The sequence below is a fragment of the Macrobrachium rosenbergii genome, chromosome 29, assembly GCF_040412425.1.
Source record: "Macrobrachium rosenbergii isolate ZJJX-2024 chromosome 29, ASM4041242v1, whole genome shotgun sequence".
NCBI lineage: Eukaryota > Metazoa > Arthropoda > Malacostraca > Decapoda > Palaemonidae > Macrobrachium > Macrobrachium rosenbergii.
In genome coordinates, this window is record NC_089769.1 from 2433585 (window position 1) to 2456426 (window position 22842).

Sequence of the window (22842 nt, forward strand, 5' to 3'; positions counted from 1 at the left end):
AAAAATATTTTAATTATATGTTGACTTATTACTTGATCTTTGCCAATTTCTCTCTCTCTCTCTCTCTCTCTCTCTCTCTCTCTCTCTCTCTCTCTCTCTCTCTCTCTAAGGGAAATTCGAAGATGGCTAGTCAGTTCATTTTAATTAATGATTATTAAATGCAATAATAATTATCTTAGAAATACTAACTATTAAGTAGGATGTGTAGACAAGTATTCGAACAAATGAAAATAACATTTGTGAATGAATGTGTTTACCCATAATGCAATGCACTTGAAGTATACTATTAAGTTTCATCGCTAAAAGTCAGATTCCTGTTTCCAACAGGAAATGGTTACTGTCTGTCATAACTCAGGTCCCACGAACAAATTATTTTGGCTGCCTGTTAAGTTATTATTATTATTATTATTATTATTATTATTATTATTATTATTATTATTATTATTATTATTATTATTATTATTATTATTATTATTATGTACTTTAATAAGGAACGAACGAAGGCCATTACTTAGCAAACTAAGGTTCCACAGAATGGAATATGCACTTGCACAGAACAGAGAATTGCAAAAAAGGAGTTATCTATGAGTAATGCAAAAAGTCACGGGAGCGTTCACTATTAAAGGAGGGTAAGAGAAGAGAATAAAGGCAGTAAGTGGGGGGATGATGAGATTAAAGGTGTATTAATGCAAAAGAAGGTTCCCAGTTATATAAATGACAGAACTGACCTTAAAAGTAAAAAATGCAATATGGAATACTAATAAACAAGAGTCGGCAGCATCTCGGCACAAGGCTATATGAACTTTGAAATACAAAAATGACGCATCGAACTGCCCCTACCGATGCTTATAAAGTATGGACTGAAATAATGACGTTTCAGTTGGTAAAACATACAGAATATGTAGTGGTATATATATATATATATATATATATATATATATATATATATATATATATATATATATATATATATATATATATATATATATATATATATATTATATATATATATATATATATATATATATATATATATATATATATATATATCCAGCTTCCCGATAATCAGAACGATACGTTTCCGACCTGACCGGGAGTTCGAGTCCTGCTGTGGACCTCAGAATTACTATTTTCCTAAATTTGGTTGTAATTTGTAGCTGTAGTGACAAGTGCATCCAAAAGTGAGAATTCGGGAGGTTAAGAGGGCATTGTGGCTATTACAGTTACATATATACATGTATTTATATATGTATGTATGTGTATACAGTATGTTTGTATGTGTATTTCTACATACATGCATATATACATATATATATGTATATAAAAATGTGTATATATATATACATATATATGTGTGTGTGTGCATATGTATGTACATGTGTACATAAATACATATGCATATATAATATGTATATATATATATATATATATATATATATATATATATATATATATATATATATATATATATATATATATATATATATATATATGTATGTATGTATAAAGGGACATGCATACCATTGGGAGTCATCAAGTACAAAAATAATCCGTTTCTGCATCCCTGACATGATTTCAATTTCCCAGGTGATCTTGTTAAAGTAATCAGTTAGTCAAGGACGACGCTCACCCGTTTATCCGGCTCCTTTAGCAGAGGAGCTATATAAAAGGAGTCGCAGAGTGATAGGGAATATACTACAGCCTCGTTCCTTCGCTTCAACATCAAATATGAAGGCCTGTGTTCTATGTAAGTTTAACTCAGTTTTACTCTTATTATATATAAACCCAATTATTGTCTATTTATAGATTTTTATCATCTCCCCATAAACATTTATATATGCTATATATACATATGTATATATATATGTACGAGTATATATACATCTAATGGTACTTTTGTTATACTTTCATGATGTCCTAATTGAGAAATGAATATCAAAAGTCTATTTCTTTTTCCTATCAATTATTAAATTCTAATTCCCATTTCATTCTTATACTTTGTTGCAGTTCTTGCAGTTGCCCTTGCAACTGCACAGCAGTTCGACCAGAGGCGTGAATTCAACACAGCCGTCAGACTTGCTGGTCCTGGATTCTTCCAACAAGGAGCATCTTTAGCTGGTCGTTCCTCCTTTGACAACAACAACTTCGACCAGCAGTCAAGATCTTTCTCCACTTTCGACAACAACAACTTCCAGAATCAGAACAATAACTTCCAGTCTACCTCTTTTGCTGGTGACAGGAACTTTGGCTCATCCCAGTCTTTCCAGAACAGTAACCAGTTTCAGTCTGGAACAACATCTTTCCAGGAGAACCAACAAAACAGATTCAGTTCTCTGGATTCCAGAAGCCAGAATCAGTTCCAGAATCGTCAGTTCCAACAGAATCAACAAAACACATTTTCTTCCAGTGATTTTCAGCAAAACAGGAATAACCAGTTCCAGTCTACCAGTATCACAAATATTATCCCCCAAAACCGATTCCAGGATTCTTTCAACCAGCAAAATTCTCAGAACCAGTTCCAGGCATCTTTTGACAGAGAAAATTCCAGGAACAGCGTCACATTGCTGGATAATGTCCAGCTAACTCCCTCTACTCGTTTCCAGAGCACCTCTGGACAGCAGTCTTCTGGAATCTCTTTCCAGGCCAACAGAAACCAGCAGAACGCACTTAACCAATTCCAGCAGTCAAATCTCAACCAGAGAAACTTCGAAACCAATTTCCGTTCAAACAACAACAACCGATTCTCCAGTGGAAGCCAATCTCAGTCCAGTAATCTGTTCAGGTCAGGTTCTTCTTCCAGTGAATTTAATGGAGAATTTGACGGCGTTTTCGAACCATTGAACCTTCCGTCAGGAGCCAGTGCTTTGCTTGGAAGCATCTCCACTTCCTTTAGCTGTGCTGACAGACCTTATGGGTATTATGCTGACCAGCAGAACTCGTGCCGTGTCTTCCACGTCTGCAATCCTTATCTCTTCTCTGATGGACAAGTTCAGACTTATCAGTACAGGTAAGTGCCCTTTGCTCTCTGCAGGTCGAATGATTTATACAGTTCTGTAGAAAACCTTCCCACTTGTTGTTTTCAAGATAACATACATTTAACGATTGTTTACATCAATAATATAAGTATGTTTACCTGATGTTTAAATACTGTGAATCATATTATTCATTTCAAAAGCGATTTTGTAAATCACTGTATTTTAGATATTAATTTTTTAAATTAATGAGTTCTTAGTGACATTCAGCAAGATAGATGGCAATCTGCTGCATTTACATTAATTTAATCTGATTATCTTGAGTTTATCTGTAACTTCAATTTTGTGTTGATTTGCCAAGGCTATAGCATTACTTTTGCTTAATACATGAATATTAGTATTAAAGCTAAATGTAAAAATTCAATCAATTGATCCAGAACTTTTTTCAACTTTGTAATTCCTCTTTCTCTTCTTCCGAAGCTTCATGTGCGGCGAGGGCACCATCTTTGACCAGAACGAGATGACCTGCAAGGCAGAGTTCGAAGCCACCCCTTGCCAGGAGGCCCAGAACTTCTACTTCAGGAACGAACAGTTCGGTCGCCAAGAGGACAAGTCTTTTTAAGCCTTTCTGAGTCTTTCTAAATCTTTCTAAGTCTTTCTGAGTCTTTCTGAGTCTTCCTAAATCTTTCTAAGTCTTTCCAAATCTTTCTGAGTCTTTCTAAATCTTTCTAAGTCTTACTGAGAGTTTCCAGTTATCCTGAACTGAATTTGATCTCTCACGTGAATCGATGCTGAGTGGAAATCGTCAGTTATTTGACGATACATTAAATATGTATGATATATTGACCAATATTAATGCTATTTAAAAAATATACAGTGTTTCTCAAAAGCTGGTTTTTTCATGCCTTTACCTACATGATAGTATAGAAAGAAAATGATGTAACTGGGGAAAGTTCTCAGTGACAAGAGATGATTTTGCTATGAAAGACCGTAATAACTTCTGGGAGTAGAATAATCTTTTTTTAAGCCTACCTCTTTCGAAGTAGAAGGAAGCATCATCATTCTACAGATGTATTAACAAAACAAATTAATATAACTTGATTCCAGAAACTAAGCGAATAACTTGATTCCAGAAACTAAGCAAATAACTTGATTCCAGAAACTAAGCGAATAACGTGATTCCAGAAACTAAGCGAATAACTTGATTCCAGAAACTGAGCAAATAACTTGATTCCAGGAAGTAAGTGAATAGCTTGATTCCAGAAACTAAGCGAATAACTTGATTCCAGGAAGTAAGCGAATAACTTGATTCCAACTTGAACTCAAGACATTAACTTGATTCCAGAAACTAAGCGAATAATTTGATTCCAGGAACAAAGTGAATAACTTGATTCCAGAATAATTTGATTCCAGAAACTAAGCGAATAACTTGATTCCAGAAACTAAGCGAATAACTTGATTCCAGAAACTAAGCGAATAACTTGAATCCAGAAACTAAGCGAATAACTTGATTCCAGAAACTAAGCAAATAACTTGATTCCAGAAACTAAGCGAATAACTTGATTCCAGAAACTAAGCAAATAGAGAAACTAAGCAAATAACTTGACTCCAGAAACTAAGCAAATAACTCGATTCCAGGAACTAAGCGAATAACTTGATTCCAGAAACTAAGCGAATAACCTGATTCCAGAAACTAAGCAGAAGTCAGTCTTAGCCTAGTTCTCTGTTCCTATCAAACATATCTTCCAACGAATTTAATGGCGTTTTCGAGCGCTTAAACCTCCATCTGGAGCTGGTATTGTGCTTGGAAGCACCACCAGTTCCTTTAGTTGGGTCGACAGACCTTACAGTTAACATAATAACTAGAAAACTTTGTTAAATATTTCACGTCTATCCTCATTTTATTTTTGACGGACAAGTTCAAACTCATCACCATAGATAAGTGCAACGTTCATGTTATTATACATAACAGTTCTCGTAAATACCTAACAAAATGCTTAGGAAAGGAATGGAATGGAATGGAATGGATTGTAGAGTCTCTGCCAAAGGCCAAGCACTGGGACCTATGAGGTCATTCAGCTCGGAAAAGGATATTGACAGTAAAAAGGTTTGAGAGGTGTAACAGGAGGAAAACCTCAAAGCAGTTGTACTCTGAAATAACTGTTAAGAGAGGGTGGATGGTAAGATGAAAGAAAGATAATATGACTGGAGGTACAGTAAAAGGAATGAAAGGGGTTGCAGCAGCTAGGGGCCGAAGGGATGCTGCAAAGAACCTTTAGTAATGCCATGTACCGACGACTGAGTTCTCAGAAGAAATAAACGATGAATTCTATTTAGAACTGCAAAATGATAATAGAATAAGTGATTCTTCACCAGGGGTGCTCGCACCCCTAGGGGGTACGAAGCCGGTTCCTAAGGGGTGCGAGGATGCCTATGAATAATTAAAGAAAAATATATTTTTATATAAGCATGTTATTTTTTTCTGCAAAAATAAAAATAAAATAAAATGAAATAAATTAAATAAATAATAATAATAATAATAATAATAATAATAATTATTATTATTATTATTATTATTATTATTTTTATTATTATTATTATTATTATTATTATTATTATTATTATTATTATTATATATTTCAGTTTTTTTTATTTCAGCAATTCAGGGGTTGCGAGAACTGACAGCTGATTTGAAAGGGGTGCATGCATTGAAAAAGATTAAAAACCACTGGACTAAACGAAACACCAGAAAAAGATACGTTGATGGTCCTTGGCGACATGAATGTAAAACATGGCAGCAAGGCCTTGGGGAGAGACTGCAAACGAAGATGGAGGGCAGTTCGTTTGTTTCTGTGGAGCAAATAATTTGGTATAATATAATTTATATATATATATATATATATATATATATATATATATATATATATATATATATATATATATATATATATATATATATATATATATATACAGTATATTTACAAACACATATATATACATGTATGTATGTATATTTATACTAATTCATGCTTTTGTCTCATTCTTTGTGTATTCATCATATACTTATACCTGAGGGTTTTTTTTCTTATTCTGACGGTTTCACTAAAAAAAAAACTAGCTAGTTCTAATTTATTTCTTTCATCTGAAAAATAAAATGACCTGCCAGAGAGAGAGAGAGAGAGAGAGAGAGAGAGAGAGAGAGAGAGAGAGAGAGAGAGAGAGAGAGAGAGGGCGACGTAAATTCCACGTTATATATCATATATTACTGGAAACGTAATTTTGTTTTGAGTCTGAATATAAGATGACACATAAATGCCGTTCGTCAAAGAATTTGTGATGAATGAAGGACAAAATCTAATTCAGAACTACACAAAAAAATTCAGAATTCTCATATATGAACTGTTCCCTTCTCGATAGCTTAATACAAACAGACGCTCACTGATTCAATATTACAGAAAATCTTGTCGATTTCCTTTCACCTTACGGGCTTTAAGCTGTATCCTTTTTCGGAGATGTTATCTAACTCTTCCTGTAATATTATAAAGAAGAGCAGGACGCTGTCCTTGACTGAGGAAGGAAACGAGTCGATCTAATTACGAACCTGATTTGGGTCGCTTCCATAGAGGCGTCTGGATGTATATATATTGAACAAGTTGGAACCAGGAAGGCAGTTGACACCTGGACTCCTCTGCATCAACATCGCCAGCCATGAAGTTCCTCCTGCTCTGTGAGTGCCTATTAGCTTCTGTTTCACCGTTAGGATAGAATAGAGACAGTTTCCTTGCTACGTGAGTGTTCAGCAATAGGTTGGATGTAGTGGAAAAGATAGGATAGAAGGGGCAGCAAACGGCTTTGTTTTGGGTACTGATGAAAGACGTTAATTTAAAAAATGTCTTAAATCTGATTCGTTTATCGGTTGAAGGTAGATTTAAGATTACTCGAACGATTTAGAAAGATATTTTAGTACACGACATTCATACATAATTCTGAATAATCTTGTTTTCACATTAAACTTTACGTAATTAGTTGTAATTTAGATAAACCACACACTTGCTTAAAAAAGTATAACATTTGCAATACAACTGCTTCACATACAAATGAGCAAGAAAATCATATTTTTAATCTCAAATTTCTGAAAGTGGGGGTCTTATTGCATATTCTAAAGTTTTTATCTCCTCCATCAGCTGTGGCAGTTACTCTCACTGCTGGACAGCAGTTCAAGCAGAGTCTGGAATTCAACCCAGCCGTCAGGCTTGCTGGTCCAGGATTCTTCCAGCAAGGAAGCTCCTTCAGGTCTAGTTCCACTACTGATAACAGCAACAGAAATAATCAGTTCCAGAATCGAGGATCAACTGTCCAGTTCAGTTCTCTTTCCAACAACAGAAACTCTGAGTCACTTGTAAGGTTCCAGAACGATAATCAGTTTCCGTCTGGAAGGACTTCTTTCCAGCAGAGCCAGCAAAATATCATAAATTCATTTGATTCAAACAGCCAGACCAGGCCCCAAGCTCAAGCTCTTCAACAAAACCAGCAAAATACATTCTCATCCACTGGTGCATTCCAGCAAGACAGTGGAAATCAGTTCCAGTCTACCAGCAGTGTAATTACGTCTCAGGTCAACGGTGGTCTCAGGTTTGATGTGAACCAAGGAAATTCTCCCAGTCGGCCTCAGACTTTCACTGATAACCAGCAAGACTCCAGAAGAAACCGCCTTACAGCAATCAACGTCCAGCTGACCCCCTCAGTTCGCTTCCAGGACCAACAGGTAACTGGAACTTCCTTCCAGACCAACAGAAATCAGCAGAACGCTGATAATAGGTTCCAGCAAACTAGCTTCACTGGAACAAGGTTCGAAAACAACATCAACAACAATAACAACAACAACATCCAGTTCAGCACCAACAGCCAGGTGTCATCCAGAAGCCAATCCCAGTCCAGCAACAGACAGCAGCTGAACGCTGCTTCCTCCCTCAGTCAGTTCACTGACGAGGTCAACGGGGTCTTCGAGCCTTTGAACCTGCCGTCTGGCGCCACCCTTTTGTTGGGCAGGATCTCGTCCTCCTTCAGCTGCGCCGACAGACCTTATGGTTACTACGCTGATCAAGAGAACTCGTGTCGTGTGTTCCACATCTGCAACCCTGCGCTCTTCTCTGATGGCAAGATCGAGACCTACCAGTACAGGTAAGGGATACAGATTCTCATCCCACAATAGTATTTGTATAACAATTAACAATTAGATTTTATTGAAATATCTTTAGCTATTGATTACACTATTTGATTGTTTAAAATCAACAATTTGACTGCTTTGCCGTTTGAAAAGTAGCATTCTCGAATTATTATGATTACAGTTTTTCATCGTTCTTACACATGTGCTAAGATAATACCCATACCTAAGGACTCTGTCGTCACCTATATTTTACACAGAATATATGCACAGATCTACAAAGAAGAATGTATATATATATATATATATATATATATATATATATATATATATATATATATATATATATATATATATAGCATACTTACACACACACATATATATGCTATAAATTTATTTTTTTATTTTAAAGCTTCATGTGTGGCGAGGGCACAGTCTTTGACCAGGACGAGCTGACCTGCAAAGTAGAGTATGACGCAACGCCCTGTCAAGAGGCTGCCAACTTCTACTTCAGAAACGAGCAATTCGGTCGTTTGGAGGACAGGAATTTGTGAAGGGTTTCGGGGACAATGACTAAAGAACCTGAGTATTCTTAGCGTAATTGTAAGTTGGCTGGATTATCTATATCCAAAGGGGATGAATGGGGATTAACCATGTACCAATACTCTGTTATAAGCAATAAATAAGAAAGGTAATTTGGTGTTTCAATGTAATCCACATCCTGATTAAGATGTCTCTGGAAAAATAGAATGATGTAAGAAGACGTTATAAAACCTTCTCATATTAGTTACTGATTTTTACTGATGTGAATAATGGCATCACAAAGAAATATCAAGGACACAGTCGCTATAGAAGAATATCATCAAAAATATGAATTAATTATTTTTCAAGAAAACATCGACCTTCTTTCTAAACATCCCAAGCTTTTACAACATTTATTTCAGATGTTGATCCTATAGAAAATTGTATATATATATATCAGAAAGCAAAGTTACTCTGTTCTAGAGATTTCAATGCCAATTCATGTCCGTGAGTGGTTCTGGGTAATTTGCTCTTTAGTATTGTATTGTAAACTATTATTATTACGAGCTTGATGGCGCGCTCTACGTGCGCTGGAACCAGGTGCTGCTGTATCCCCTACCCTCCCGATCCCTTACCTATCACGCCCTCACCCGGGTCTGACAAACAGGTTTGCAGGAGGAGGTTACTACCAGGTTACTAACCTCGGGGCTTTTCCACCTGGAGGCAATTCGTCACCATCGACTAACTACCAGGTACTTAATTCAATGAGTAGTTTAACAGAAGCATCGGGAATCTAACCATGGGTCTGTCCCGCGTCTGGACCGTGAAATCCATCCACGCACACATACATAGACATACACACATATTATATATATATATATATAATATATATATATATAATATGCTGGCCGTGTGGGTTAATGCGTCCACTGTAGTCCTGAGTTCTTGTCCTTCGCTGGTTCGAGCCCACGGGACGACGAACTTATTATCAACTAAAAAATTCCCCTTCGGTAACATATATGAAAATATATTATTTCCGAGGTAGAGCGAATTGGATATTAAAGGACGTTTGTAGCTTACTGATTGTATATGAATCACGGTGATGTGATAAAAAGTCATATATATATATATATATATATATATATATATATATATATATATATATATATATATATATATATATATATATATATATATGTGTGTGTGTGTGTGTGTGTGTGTGTGTGTGTGTGTGTAGTACTTGAACTTGGCCTTGGATATTTTGATAATTATCTCTTCTTATAAACAAGTAAAGTATCATTTACTAATGAACGAGATATATCAGTTAATCAAGACCTGCCACTTGCTCTTGAAACCATAATGGACTCTCCTATTCTCTCATGCGACGACTTTTATTGAATTTATTTCTGAAGTCTAATATATATATATATATTTTATATATATATATATATATATATATATATATATATATATATATATATATATATATATACAGAAATAATGAACATACAATCACGTGCGGAACAGAAATGAATTTCTGACTCATTATCAGGATCAACCCAGGTCTTTCAATTGAAAGCAAGGGCGCTTCCCACTAGGCCATTTTATGACTTGTATGGCCCAGTGGGCAGCGCCCTTGAAAGACCTTCTGATCCTGAATTGAAAGACCTATATATATACATATATATATATATATATATATATATATATATCCTGATATACATGAGTATTAGAATATATATATATATATATATATATATATATATATATATATATATATATATATATATATATATATATATATATATATATATATATATAGATCTTTAATATATATAATTATATATAACCAGATCTTTAATTCTTCCTTTTTTGAAAACTGTTCTCCGTTAATCCAATAAACGTATAAAACTTTTCATTGCGAAGTATCCGGTTACCACTGGGCAGCACCGTTAACCAGTTTTACCGGACCTACCTGGTCGGTCAAGTTACCAGTTAACTGGCGGTCATAAAACAGGACTTAATGAATGGGATACACAGGACCCCATCTCCTCATTTGTTTGAATGTTTTACTAAGCTTTCATTGTAGTATATTTTCAGACATATTTGTGATTCATTCTGAAGAAGTTTACCAAATATGGCGGCATTAGAGAGGACAGGATAATCGCCACTTTCACATTCATACTTTGCTGAATTAAGGGTGCAATCCCTGAGCAGAAAACTGCCACAACATTAGTCTGATCTTACGCTTATGCAAAATATTCTTCTTCAGCAGCACGTTGAACCCCTCATACGCACTGCAGCCTTTCTTAAACTTCCGGGCATCAGCCTCCATAGAAACCTCCAGGAGGATTTGCTATAAACCGAACAGAAAACTTCAGAAGGTGGTACTTTGGCTTGTTATGCTAGTACTAAACACCGTATGGTAAATGTAAAGTAGACGGCCGCACGAAGATATCGCGTCTCCCCCAGGGCCATGAAAAATCACTGGCTCGGTACCATGATCAATTACTGCTACAGTTTGGGGTCTGCGGTGGGCGGTTGAAACCAACATATTCTTTGGAAGCTAAAATTTCAAGTCAATGGCCCCTTTGTTGTGCTTGTTTCACGTGAATAGGTTTCATCTACTGAAATAATAATAATAATAATCACATAAGGAATAAGTATCTTACGTTTAAGTCAACAGATCCTACATGACATTTACGGTGGGAATACTTATTAATATATATATATATATATATATATATATATATATATATATATATATATATATATATATATATATATATATATATATATTATTATTAAAAACATAAATTTAGGGAAAATTTTCTCTTTTGTGACTGGTACTAGAGTCTGTATGCAACATAAGTACATACATGTGTGCTTAAATTATGGTATCTATAGATATAGACAATTCTATGGGCATAGAATATGTAATAGAAAAATATAGTTCTTAATAAAAAAAATATAAATTTAGAGAAACACATCCCTTTAGAGACTGCAACATACACACATACATACATGCACAAATACATTATGTTATATATATTTAGATACAGATAATTCCTTTGACATGTAAACCGCATCCAAGCATTAAATTTTGTCCAAGTGTACAAAAAAAACACTATCAAAATATTTATAAAAATTTGAAATATGAGACCCGTCCGAATTTCACCTTTCCTACCGCTAGGATTTATTCCCTCAAAACCTGATAGAGGATCCAGTTCCCGAAGGACGGCGTTCAGGGATTTTTCTTAATATCCTTCCAGTACTGTTCTTCAGCAAAGGTTGACTGTATAATATAATATCATTCGGTCTGCATCTAAGTGTTATAATATTCATTTGGCTGAAGGTAATTTAATGAGGAAATAACTGACGCACATATAGGCATAATATATATATATATATATATATATATATATATATATATATATATATATATATATATATATATATATATGTATATATATATATATATATATATATATGTGTGTAATGAACAGGACAGCTCATTTCTCTAATATATTTACACCAGCGTTTCGGACACCCATTCTCGACATCAGGGCTACATAACACGAAAATAAAATTATTAGAATTTACAATCTAAAAACTTTCCAGAACGCCTAATATGTTAACAAAACATTTAGCGGGATGATTTAATAGTTAATTCTAGACATAACAGCAAAATGAAATGTATGAACAGGACAAAACGTCGGGATATAAAAGATATAAAAAAGTACGCAATACCAAGAGTTACAGGCATATACATCTTTCTATATAGTAATTGATTCATTCTTTTTATCTCCTGTCGTAAAATCCACGGAGTCAGTTGATGTTGATTTAGTTTAAGACGGCCTTATGCCAGCTCAAGTTTTGCAATTTGGCCAGCCCGTAATTCAGAAGTCAGCCTTTTGAGTCTTAATGGCTTTTTGTAATTTCATCCACGATTGCTAAGAGAAAACACTTGTAGTCGGTGTTAGCTAATGTTATCGAAATATGTCTTCCATTAACATTCTGTCATGGTAACACTGCTGATGATGTCGGCAGCTGATTGGCTTAATTCCATCTTACTCAAATAAACTTTGAATTCCTTTCGAAGCACCTATTTATATGTAGGACACGGGATTATACACAAAATAGGCAAAAATAACTTTAATACTAAATACTTCCTTTTGAGTTATTGCAGATATAACGAGGTTATGATGCTATGAAAACTAAATACCTGTAAGGACGAAGGTCGCACTTGTCAACTTGAATATGAACCCATTAGTCTAGTGTTTCGTGGTTAGGTAAATGCAGACAGATCTGAACTCAGATATTTTTTTTTTTTTTGCACGAATGGACACATGAGAAGAGCAAGCAATGTAATAAAAGTGATAATAACCTAGATGGTTATGATATTGTGCTTCTTCTTTCCGTGGGTCTAAGGTCATCTAGGTAGCTTTTCGGGTAAAATTGAAAACTACTACCGCCAAGGTCTAGACTGTGTACGGCGACCTGATTCCCATCAGTCGCCGACAGATATATTTATTGTCTTTTGTTTATATTTATGTGTTTTACCGTTTTTTGTTTATATTTAACGTTCATTCTTGAAAGGCTGGTACTAAACACGGCGCAAATTTTGCACGCAAACCGGTAGTTGCTGAGCTAAATGGCCCCGGTAGTAGCTTGCAATTTTACCGGTTTTCCGGCCTCATGCCAGGGATCACGTTCCATAAACCATTTGCCCAGCATAGTCTTTCGCCTCAGAATCTGGGCAATTTGATTCTGGTCTCTACTTGTACGGATGGCCACCATTTAAACGGTAATACTGGTGGCACAAACTTTCGACGATTCCTTTTTAGTCTGGAGGAGCAGGGGCTTACGTAACATGAGACTGGAAAAGCCAGTCAGTAGGAGATTGTGAACTAATGGCGCTTGATGGTAGTCATAGCCTTGGCCCGATGCTTTCATTTACTATTCCTTTTTCCTTTAACCTTCCCTCCGTCCCACAGTACTATTCCGCCTTTCCAATTACATGATTCTAAATGTGTAATTTCTGTTGGAAACGCGTACTGTTTTTGCATTTCCAGCTCCCCTACCGTTTTGGCGTTCCTTTTCCCTCCAGTGTAATTGTTTAACATTCTACCATTTTCACCAATTTTTTTTTTTTTTTTTGTGTGTGTGTGCATTCTTCCTAAAATTTATTCTATCCGCGCCCGCTCCATTCGCTGGGGTTTCATTTCTCCTTCTCTTACGTATAACCAACGCACACCAGTTCATTAAAGATTCGTTAGGTCTACTATTGCGAGAATTACGGTGTACCCTCCCGCCTTCAGACGAGTTCTTTAATATTTTATGTATCAAATTTTAGACGACTGCAAACTTCTCTGGTGACACTTCAGTTACACAAATGAATATTACTGCCTGAGTTCATAACCTTGGTTGGAAGTCGCAAAAAAAAAAAAAATAAAATAAAATGTAAAAGTGATCACGTGTGGTTTTGGTAACGAAATTAATCTTTAGGCGGCAGAAAGGTGGAAGGGTGTCACACGGGGGCGGGTCGGTATAGGGATATTGCTTTAAAGTCAGTATCGAATTCACCTCTCTCTCTCTCGTGGTTTACGGAGTGTTATGTTATCTGCACGCACGCGCGCACGCACACACGTTTATAGTTCATTTTCCTGTTTAATCTTCCTTTGCGATAACGCTGCTGTAAGAAAAGGGACACGCATTTCAAGTCGTACTGAAATATACAAATTTCTCTCGGTAACCAAGAGGTTCTAATGTCGCCCATAATCATTACAAGGTACTACGTATAACCCCCTCTACTCTTCTCCTCCCCTTCTCCAGGCGAGCAGTTTCTTAACAGTTTCTCCCTTGTAGCCTTTAAATACTTCTAACCTGTAAAACGATTAAATCATGCTGTTTGGAAATGCTATAGTTATACTGTCCCCGCTTTTTCCTCTTTTCGTTTTCCTTCGAAATTGCCTTCTGGCTTAGCTATGGTCCTTCCCCCACCGGTGATTCTGGTAGCCCAAAATCAGATTATACGACTCGCCGTGCCTACTTTTATTTCTGAGAGATATGGCTTGAAATCTTACATGTGTGACTTATTATGGGTTGCTTTCCCTCGTACCCTACTTATCGTATCCCCGACACCTTTTTAGCCATCATTCAAAAATGGGACCGCCCCATGAATTTCTTTTTAATGTCCCTTCCACAAGAGGGGAAAGACACGACGGCTTTTAAACAGTGTTACCAGATCAAACAATCCAAGGCAGGCGAACCTATGACTCAACGGGCCACTTACATGCTCTGCCCGTGGTTTCCCGTCTATGACGTCATCTACACTTGTGATCGTCATCCACCCACTAAATTGATAACTTTCTGCCCACTGTACATTTGCCCTCGTGCGGAAGGGGCTTAAAAGTGAATTGTTTGTTAGTGGGTGTTTAATTCGCCTAAGTATTAACCAGTAAAAATTTCCTCCTCCCAACCTTGTTTTCAGGACGTCATCCACATACCTTACCCAATCTCAGTCCTGATACGTATTTTCCCCTACTGTGATAAACGAAAAAAAAAAACGTGCAAGATACCTATTAGAATTTTAATACACAAATACAAAGCCTATCCTATTTTCGTCAGAAAAAAGATCTGTATTTTCCAGATATGATGTCTGACAAATTAAATGTTTTCGACTGCGTTTACCATCGAAATTCAAGAAACGTTATGTACTTCAAAACTTTACCCAACCAAAAATCTTACCAGTAAATGACAAACCAGCATGATCCGAATATTTTTATTTTTCTCTTCAAATTCCAATAGGCTCACCTACTCGGCAGGAAATTGTCACAAATGTCTTAGCATTGTCACACGTAAAACAGTTCTAGAATTCCATCCCTAGTAAACCTCGAAACACCATAAGCACTGGTTTGAGGACAAAATTTCCATAATTTTTGTCTTGTAAAATATCCACTGCAATGTCTCAACGTCCCAAACCTCAGGTCCACACCAGACCCCCTAATCCCTTCCACGTTACCCCTTAAGAACAAGGACCATGTTGCCTTCAGATTAACTCTAATACCAACTACTGCCAATGTGTAAGTGTGGCCTGTGTCAAGATAATCCCTTTATACACTTAAGTTTTCAGTTTAACGTCTTTCAAATTCTGCTCTAATTCCAAACTACTATTGCCAGAATATCTTCAGGTGAACTGTTAACAGACTAAAATCTTAAACTGTATTCTCTCAGGAGATATACTGGTAGTCTTTTATAATTAAAATCTTTCGTTTAATACCTCACCTGACCACGAAGGACTTCAGTTTACCCTTAGTCCCAGATCATTAAACAAACTCGTTCGATCTTGTCACTGGCTAATGAGCACATACTGAGGTCACTGGCTAATGAGCACATACTAAAGTCACTGGCTAATGAGCACATACTGAGGTCACTGGCTAATGAGTACATACTGAGGTCACTGAATGAATTGTGACTTTGTTCACTTGAAAAATTTGTCATAAGGCCAGTATGGTAAATGCTGAACCTACCTTCAAGGTAGATCTTAAATATTTTCCAGGACTTAAATTTGGAATTAAGATTAAAATCCATGCAATATATTTTTGGTTTATCTTTAATATTTACAAGTAATTCTAATATGTTTAAAGAATTCAGGATACATTTGTCTCAAATCCTTGTCAGCTAATGCCACAAAAATGGAGCTAAAGAAAGCTTATTGACAAGGTCTTCCTCACATGTGATTTGATTGATTTATGGTCAATTAAAACTGGCGTCATATCTAGGTCAATTCCTTAAGAAAATTTGCTAAAAAGTTAGTTTAAGAGGAAAGTTATAATATCCAAAACTATTAATGTTAAGACATTTTACATACACATACTCTGTAAATTTTGAGGCTCGCCTTCATAAGAAGTATTCATAACTGCTTTATTACTGTCCTCCCCGAGAATCATTGCACTAAGGTCAACCATTACATTAATTTCCAAAATCAGTGGGTTTAAAGATTCTAAAGACTGAAGAAAACTGTCACAATATATAGTAAAAGTATTTCCACTGAGAAAGAACCTTTGAGGACTTTAAAACCACATGGAGTTCTTTAAAAATAATGATGAAACAGAAGATAATCTCCCGCTTCTTTCTACATCCGGAAAGACTCCACAGCCGATGCCAGCATCTGAGCCATTTATGAAAGCTGCAACGGAGTTATGTTGGGAGGAATGATCTAAAAATATTTCATTTCCTCGTTGGCCATTCCTGCTTTCGTTGAACTATCTAGCTGGTCAAGTTAAACGTCCCCGGGATGGTTTAAGCTGTTGAGGGCTGATGGCAGTTGAAATTTCGTTGACAGTGATGTTCCATTCGCATAATTTTGAATCTTTGTTCACAATAGAAGCAACCTGCAATGAAGAAAATGTGCTACAGAAAAGTAACAGCCATTTCATACAGAAACTTTGTTTTCTACAAAATTAACCAAAAAGCTGCGTAATTTGTGGATAATCAGTTAAAAATGGACGCAAAATTCCATCCTAACAGAAACCACTTGACTATAAGCCTTGAATCAGGAATGCCGGACAATTTACTCCAAGTACCAGGGACGAAATGCAAGTTAATGAAGTCGCCGAGGACCAAGGACCAGAATTTAAGGCAGGAAAACAAGTGGCCCAAGTTGACAAGGCCACCTGACAATGGACAAGGCCACCTGACAATGGACAAGGCCACCTGACAATGGCTGCTACGCCAAGGGAAGGCAAAATCAGTGAGTTGTATGGTTGTATAAAATGCCACTGGCCTTTGACAAAAAAAGGGACTAACTTCATGTAAATATTCAAAGTTAACTACATATACATCAATGTGTATCAGCAAGCTGGTGCATCCTCCAAAATATTTTGGGTTGGGTAGTTTGCAGTTTACGTTGACGCCACGTAACGCCGTTTGTCCCGTCCGCCAAGATATCCGCCAAGGTAAGTAGTTCCACACGAAACGCCATGTTCTCTATCTTTATTCAATGAAGTAACTGTTTACGTCAACTTTATTCAATGAAGTAAAGTCAACTTCACCACCTGAAAGAAAAAACCTCCCATTGACCTGCCCGTAGGTCTTAAGACCCATGGAACAGGACAATGGGAGGGGCCTCCACCCCTACAGGGGCGCCGCCCCTGGAGGGGTGGAGGAAAAAAAAAGTTTTGACAAGTTTAAACAAAATTGAAACATTTAATATACCAATGTTTATGAATCCAGACCTGGTGAACCGTTTTCCAAATGTCTAGAAGCAATAAAATTTAAGAACTATTCCCAAATGTTTATGTTCTCATTCTTAATTGTAAACTTAATCACAATCATCTGAAAGTTAATCACGCATAACAGTTCAACAGTGCTGTTTCATAATTAAAATTAAGTCATTACACGGTAAACTTATAAAGACCAACACTAAAGAAAATTATTAAGTACCTTCACTTGAAATTAAAAGTTCTAGACTTTATAATTCTACCCTTTAAACTACTATCAAGCAAAACGTTATTACATATCCGAAATTCTGCACTACGGTAAAAATGCTTGGAGCTTCCCATATCTTAAATTTCTTGTAAATAACTAGGCAGGCTTATTAGGTATCAACACAATTTTTTATACAAAAGCTGGCCCAATTAAAAAAAAGTAATGTTATGTAACATGGACTATAAAAAGATATTAGCACTGATGGAAAGTTTAAAGTTAAGTAATCAGAAAAGCAAAAACTAAATTATCCAAGCTACAACTAAATCATTCCTATGGGACCGTAATTTCTCACTCAAAACTAAAGCTATGATTATGTTTCAAACCTTAAAATAGCTTTAAGTACCAAACTAAAACGATTGAAATCAATATCAGTTTGAAGCCAACATTGAAGTTCAAACTAAACCCTGACAAAAATAGTCTAGAACTCAAATAGAACGCCCAAAAACCAAGTAAATACCTTAAAACCAGATGAAAATTCTGATATCGCCAGCCGGGTATCGATGCCATTCCTTCACTTGAACGTCCCAGAGATATGAGCCACCACGTCAATGTCGATCACTTCCAGACGTTCTTCCAAAGGGAAATTTCAGCAAATAGTGGCTTATTACTCAAGCGTCGACAAGAAATAGTCCACGAAAATACTTTGCTCCGAAAAGGCATACAAAACACAAACGACAATACTTCAAAACTTCCTCGGTAGAAACGAAACAGCAACTAACGCGGTGAATAACTGTACACCGAAGTCAGTTCTCACTGACGTGGTGACGTCACCCCCAAGGCGCATCAAGCCAGTATTTTGAGACTAAAGATAGTAATATGTAAATGAAAGACTCAGGCGTCCTTGATGTTTTGTTTAATTAAGGGGAGACTTAAAAAGAATCTGTTAGCATTTTAGCATTTAAGTCTTAAGGCCTCCATAGACTATCATTCATGCCTGCACAAAATGGGTGATTGAGCAGTCTAAACCATCGTGTGTGGGTATGACTGAAAGGTTGCGCAAATGACTGAATGATAGCCAACAGGCAATTTGTCAATCACACGCTTGTACAGCGATGCTTGTTTATGTATGGGACTGACTGCGCGAAATTATTCAGTCTCATATTAGCTAACTCTTTTAGAAGTGCTTCGTGTGTGAATGTACTTCTTTTGTGCCAGTCCTTCATCGTTGCCAATGCCACGATTATCCCTAAACAGGCAGACTTAGTGCTCATCTCACCCCTATGAATATCGGTCGATGACTGATGACTGCTCAGTATTCATGCCAGTGTGTGGCAAATTTTAATGACTGCACAATCACTTTGTTTGCACAGGCATGAATGATAGTCTATGGAGGCCTTGAGAGGCTTCAGACGTCAGGATAAGAATCGCTTTGGCTAATCAGAAGGCTCCACCATTCCTCAAGTTTCTATCGGCCCCCTTCATTGGCTGAAAGTTTTTCTTTATGGAAAAGAATCCTTGTAACCGATTCTCCCATTGGCTGGTGGGAAGAAAACCAGTTTTCGGATGATGTTCCTACAGTGATCATTACTACTTTCATTAGTAAGTACATAAAATCAGTAAGTAAATTATGAATATAACCTAGATAGGGCGATTAAAAAAAAAAAAATGATAGGCCAAAATGAAAGGAAATTTAATCGAACTGTGTGTGTTTCATTATATATATATATATATATATATATATATATATATATATATATATATATATATATATATATATATATATATATACACACACACACACACACACACACATATATATATATATATATATATATATATATATATATATATATATATACATTCTACTAATTTAACCATATGCGGGCTCATGAAATATTTAGCCACCAAAAGTATGTGATGTGTTTAACAACGATTTTCAGTTGCCCATTTTAACTTCGTGAACGCACCAAGATGTCCTCGATAGTCTTGATTCAAGTAAAACATATTTTACAGTACTTAATGAAAGTAAAGTATATCCTATAGAGTTCAATATGATGTTTTTTTAATGAGAAAATAAAAAAGATTTCAGAGCATTCCTGAAAAAGGGGCTTCAAGTCACATTTGGATTAGTCAACGCTAAAATTTTAAAGAAAACGTACTATCAATGTAATTGAAAGAAAACGTTATTTTTTATAGGAAACTAATCTAAAATGTTGACCCGTGAGCTAAGTATGTTTTCTTTTAATGGTTATTTCTTAAAGATTTAAGGCTTATGACGGTACAAATATTATAATTAAGTCTCAATGTTAGTAAAATAACGGTCAGAGCTCTATTAACTCAAGAAGTTCTACATCAGATGAGTATCACATTAACTATTAAGAGATATTATTTCTTTAGTTTTAGATTGAATTTAAACATGATTTTTCAAATATTCTTCTCTCGATGTTAAGGTTGCTTCAAAGTTTCCTGATGAGTATGTTAAAACTTCCTTTTTTTCTTTGTTAGTAATGTGAGAGTACTTGGAGACTACAAAAGAATTCATCAGTATCACTAGTTTCCAAGGTATCGTCTGAGTTGTATTTTTATTAATTTTTTTGGAAAATTAAAATATAACACTAACACAGACATGTTTTTTATTACTGGCGTTAGTATGCGCACGCGGGCCAGCAGAGGAACTAGTAAGATTAGAGAAGAGGTGTCTCAGAATAGGTGAGCCACGGGAAGTTTGTCCAAAGGGTGTGGACGCTAACAGGAACCTCTCGGAAAGTTAGGAGTGGAATGTGGGCAGCAATTGTTGAATGAACTCTCCCTTATGGAAGGGAAGTGGGATTTTAAACCTGTATGAAAGGAAAAAGGCGCAAGCTATTCAGATGAGCTGTTTGCGTAGTATATGTGGCATAAGTAAAATTGAAAGCTGAGAGATGTAAGGTACCTTTAAGTCATAAATTAAGCTGTTTTTGAAATGACAACACTATGACACCAGAAAATCTGTCTTGACGCACTTTTCCAAGAGCTGAATGTGAACTGAGTACAGGAGAGGTAAGTTCTCATTCCCTTACCCTGACTGATGTGTCGTACGAGAAATAAAAATTGTCTTACTATTGTACGATATTTTCATGACGACTTCACCTGCAAGATCTACTAATCTATGAAGTTAGAGGGTGAAAAATTTTCCTAAGGTACAAAATCTAAAGAAAACGTGCGATGGGGGAAATAAAAAAAGAATATTTTAGTATTTAAAATGATCGGGCGGCACAGTACGTTAAGAGGATTCAGGAGAATTAGGTGATTAGCTATGGGAGCGTTGGCGGAAGTTACCGTGGGCCTGGTAAGCTCAGGTAAGCTTACCCAACTGCCGTATTACTGATATGAGGGCAGGTCGGGTATGAGAGAGAGAGAGAGAGAGAGAGAGAGAGAGAGAGAGAGAGAGAGAGAGAGAGAGAGAGAGAGGCCATCCCCTGGCCACTGACGAAACGAATTTCATAAAAAGCACAGAAGATTACACGAATTTAATGTTGTTGAAACGGCTATTATATTCAGCAATGGGAATAATGGTAAAAGGCAATAGCTCTGCTAATTTGGCGAATGTGCCAAGTTTGAAACATTGCCATATTGCAAGCAAGTTGCACGTCTTGAAATTTTGCGAGCGTTATGTGGAGAAAGGGATTTTCTTGCAAAATATGATGTGCTTCCTAGGATGAGGAGGCGATGATAATGTCTATGTAGAAAGAGTTGATTGACAGGGCTGGAAATAGTTGATTGCTTTGACTGATCAACACGGAGTAACAATATTGGTCATTGAGAAATGATATTTTATTTCAAAAGAAATAAGACTGATTAAGGAAATTCTCTCTCTCTCTCTCTCTCTCTCTCTCTCTCTCTCTCTCTCTCTCTCTCTCTCTCTCTCTCTCTCTATATATATATATATATATATATATATATATATATATATATATATATATATATATATATATATATATATATATATATATATATATATATATATATATATATATGTATATATATTTCGTCACTTTCACAATATTCATCTCGCCATAGATACATATTTGGAAATATATTCACTTTCCTGTACTTGAACAGATCATTTCTCTCTCTCTCTCTCTCTCTCTCTCTCTCTCTCTCTCTCTCTCTCTCTCTCTCTCTCTCTCTCTCTCAAAAAGTAAACGACCACAGCCTGAAATCACATTGACCCATCCCATACGAATATATCTTAATATTGCACAGCCTAATGTTCATGTTTTATTTGTGATGGTGTAATATCCTTCTGGAAACGAACGTATCTTCATTTCCTGTCAAATGAAACCCCATTCCCCGAGAGAATAATATTGGTGAGCAATATGTGGACCACTTTGTGGATATCGGCTATTGTTTGTGGACCACGGTCCTCTCTCTCTCTCTCTCTCTCTCTATTAGTCCGTTACAGCGTAACTGTATAAGTAAAGTTATATTGTTTGCAACGATTTCCTTGCAATATTGGTCGCACGGAAATCTCGTTTCCTACCACGCGACGGTATGTAAATTACAGATACAGGAATACAATGCATTCCCGTCTATCACTTCCTTTTTAAGCCTGCGGGGACAATGTTTATATATCCTTTTAGTTCTTTATTAAATATCGCAGACAACAAGACTACAGCCTCGTGCAGAATTAGCAGGAATGTTTGAAATGCTAATCAGAGTAATGTAGATTATTGCGGCATGGAGTATTCAGGAAAAAATATGCTACTTAGA

The 22842-nt window shown here is 36.0% G+C and overlaps 2 protein-coding genes and 1 long non-coding RNA gene across 3 annotated transcripts; 2 read left to right on the top strand and 1 right to left on the bottom strand.

Moving 5' to 3' along the window:
* The first annotated feature begins 1701 nt into the window (after positions 1–1701).
* Positions 1702–3849, top strand: LOC136854367 (dr1-associated corepressor homolog). The gene is made up of 3 exons (XM_067130667.1): positions 1702–1747; positions 2008–3007; positions 3453–3849. The coding sequence occupies exons 1-3, from the start codon at positions 1729–1731 to the stop codon at positions 3592–3594; spliced, it is 1161 nt and encodes a 386-aa protein (XP_066986768.1). The 5' UTR covers positions 1702–1728; the 3' UTR covers positions 3595–3849.
* A 2804-nt stretch (positions 3850–6653) lies between these two features.
* On the top strand, positions 6654–8831 carry LOC136854368 (probable protein phosphatase DDB_G0279461). The gene is made up of 3 exons (XM_067130668.1): positions 6654–6699; positions 7157–8153; positions 8549–8831. Exons 1-3 carry the CDS (start codon positions 6681–6683, stop codon positions 8688–8690), a joined length of 1158 nt encoding a protein of 385 aa, XP_066986769.1. The 5' UTR covers positions 6654–6680; the 3' UTR covers positions 8691–8831.
* A 7426-nt stretch (positions 8832–16257) lies between these two features.
* Positions 16258–18869, bottom strand: LOC136854483 (uncharacterized). The gene is made up of 2 exons (XR_010857705.1): positions 18608–18869; positions 16258–17054 (listed from the first exon to the last, which is right to left on the bottom strand). It is a non-coding gene; the product is annotated as an uncharacterized lncRNA (long non-coding RNA).
* Positions 18870–22842: the final 3973 nt, after the last annotated feature.

Bases quoted from the DNA above. Each gene is read 5' to 3' on its own strand.
- LOC136854367 (XM_067130667.1), top strand. The intron at 3,008-3,452 runs GTAAGTGCCCTT...CTTCTTCCGAAG, and splicing joins GTTCAGACTTATCAGTACAG to CTTCATGTGCGGCGAGGGCA.
- LOC136854368 (XM_067130668.1), top strand. The intron at 8,154-8,548 runs GTAAGGGATACA...TTTATTTTAAAG, and splicing joins ATCGAGACCTACCAGTACAG to CTTCATGTGTGGCGAGGGCA.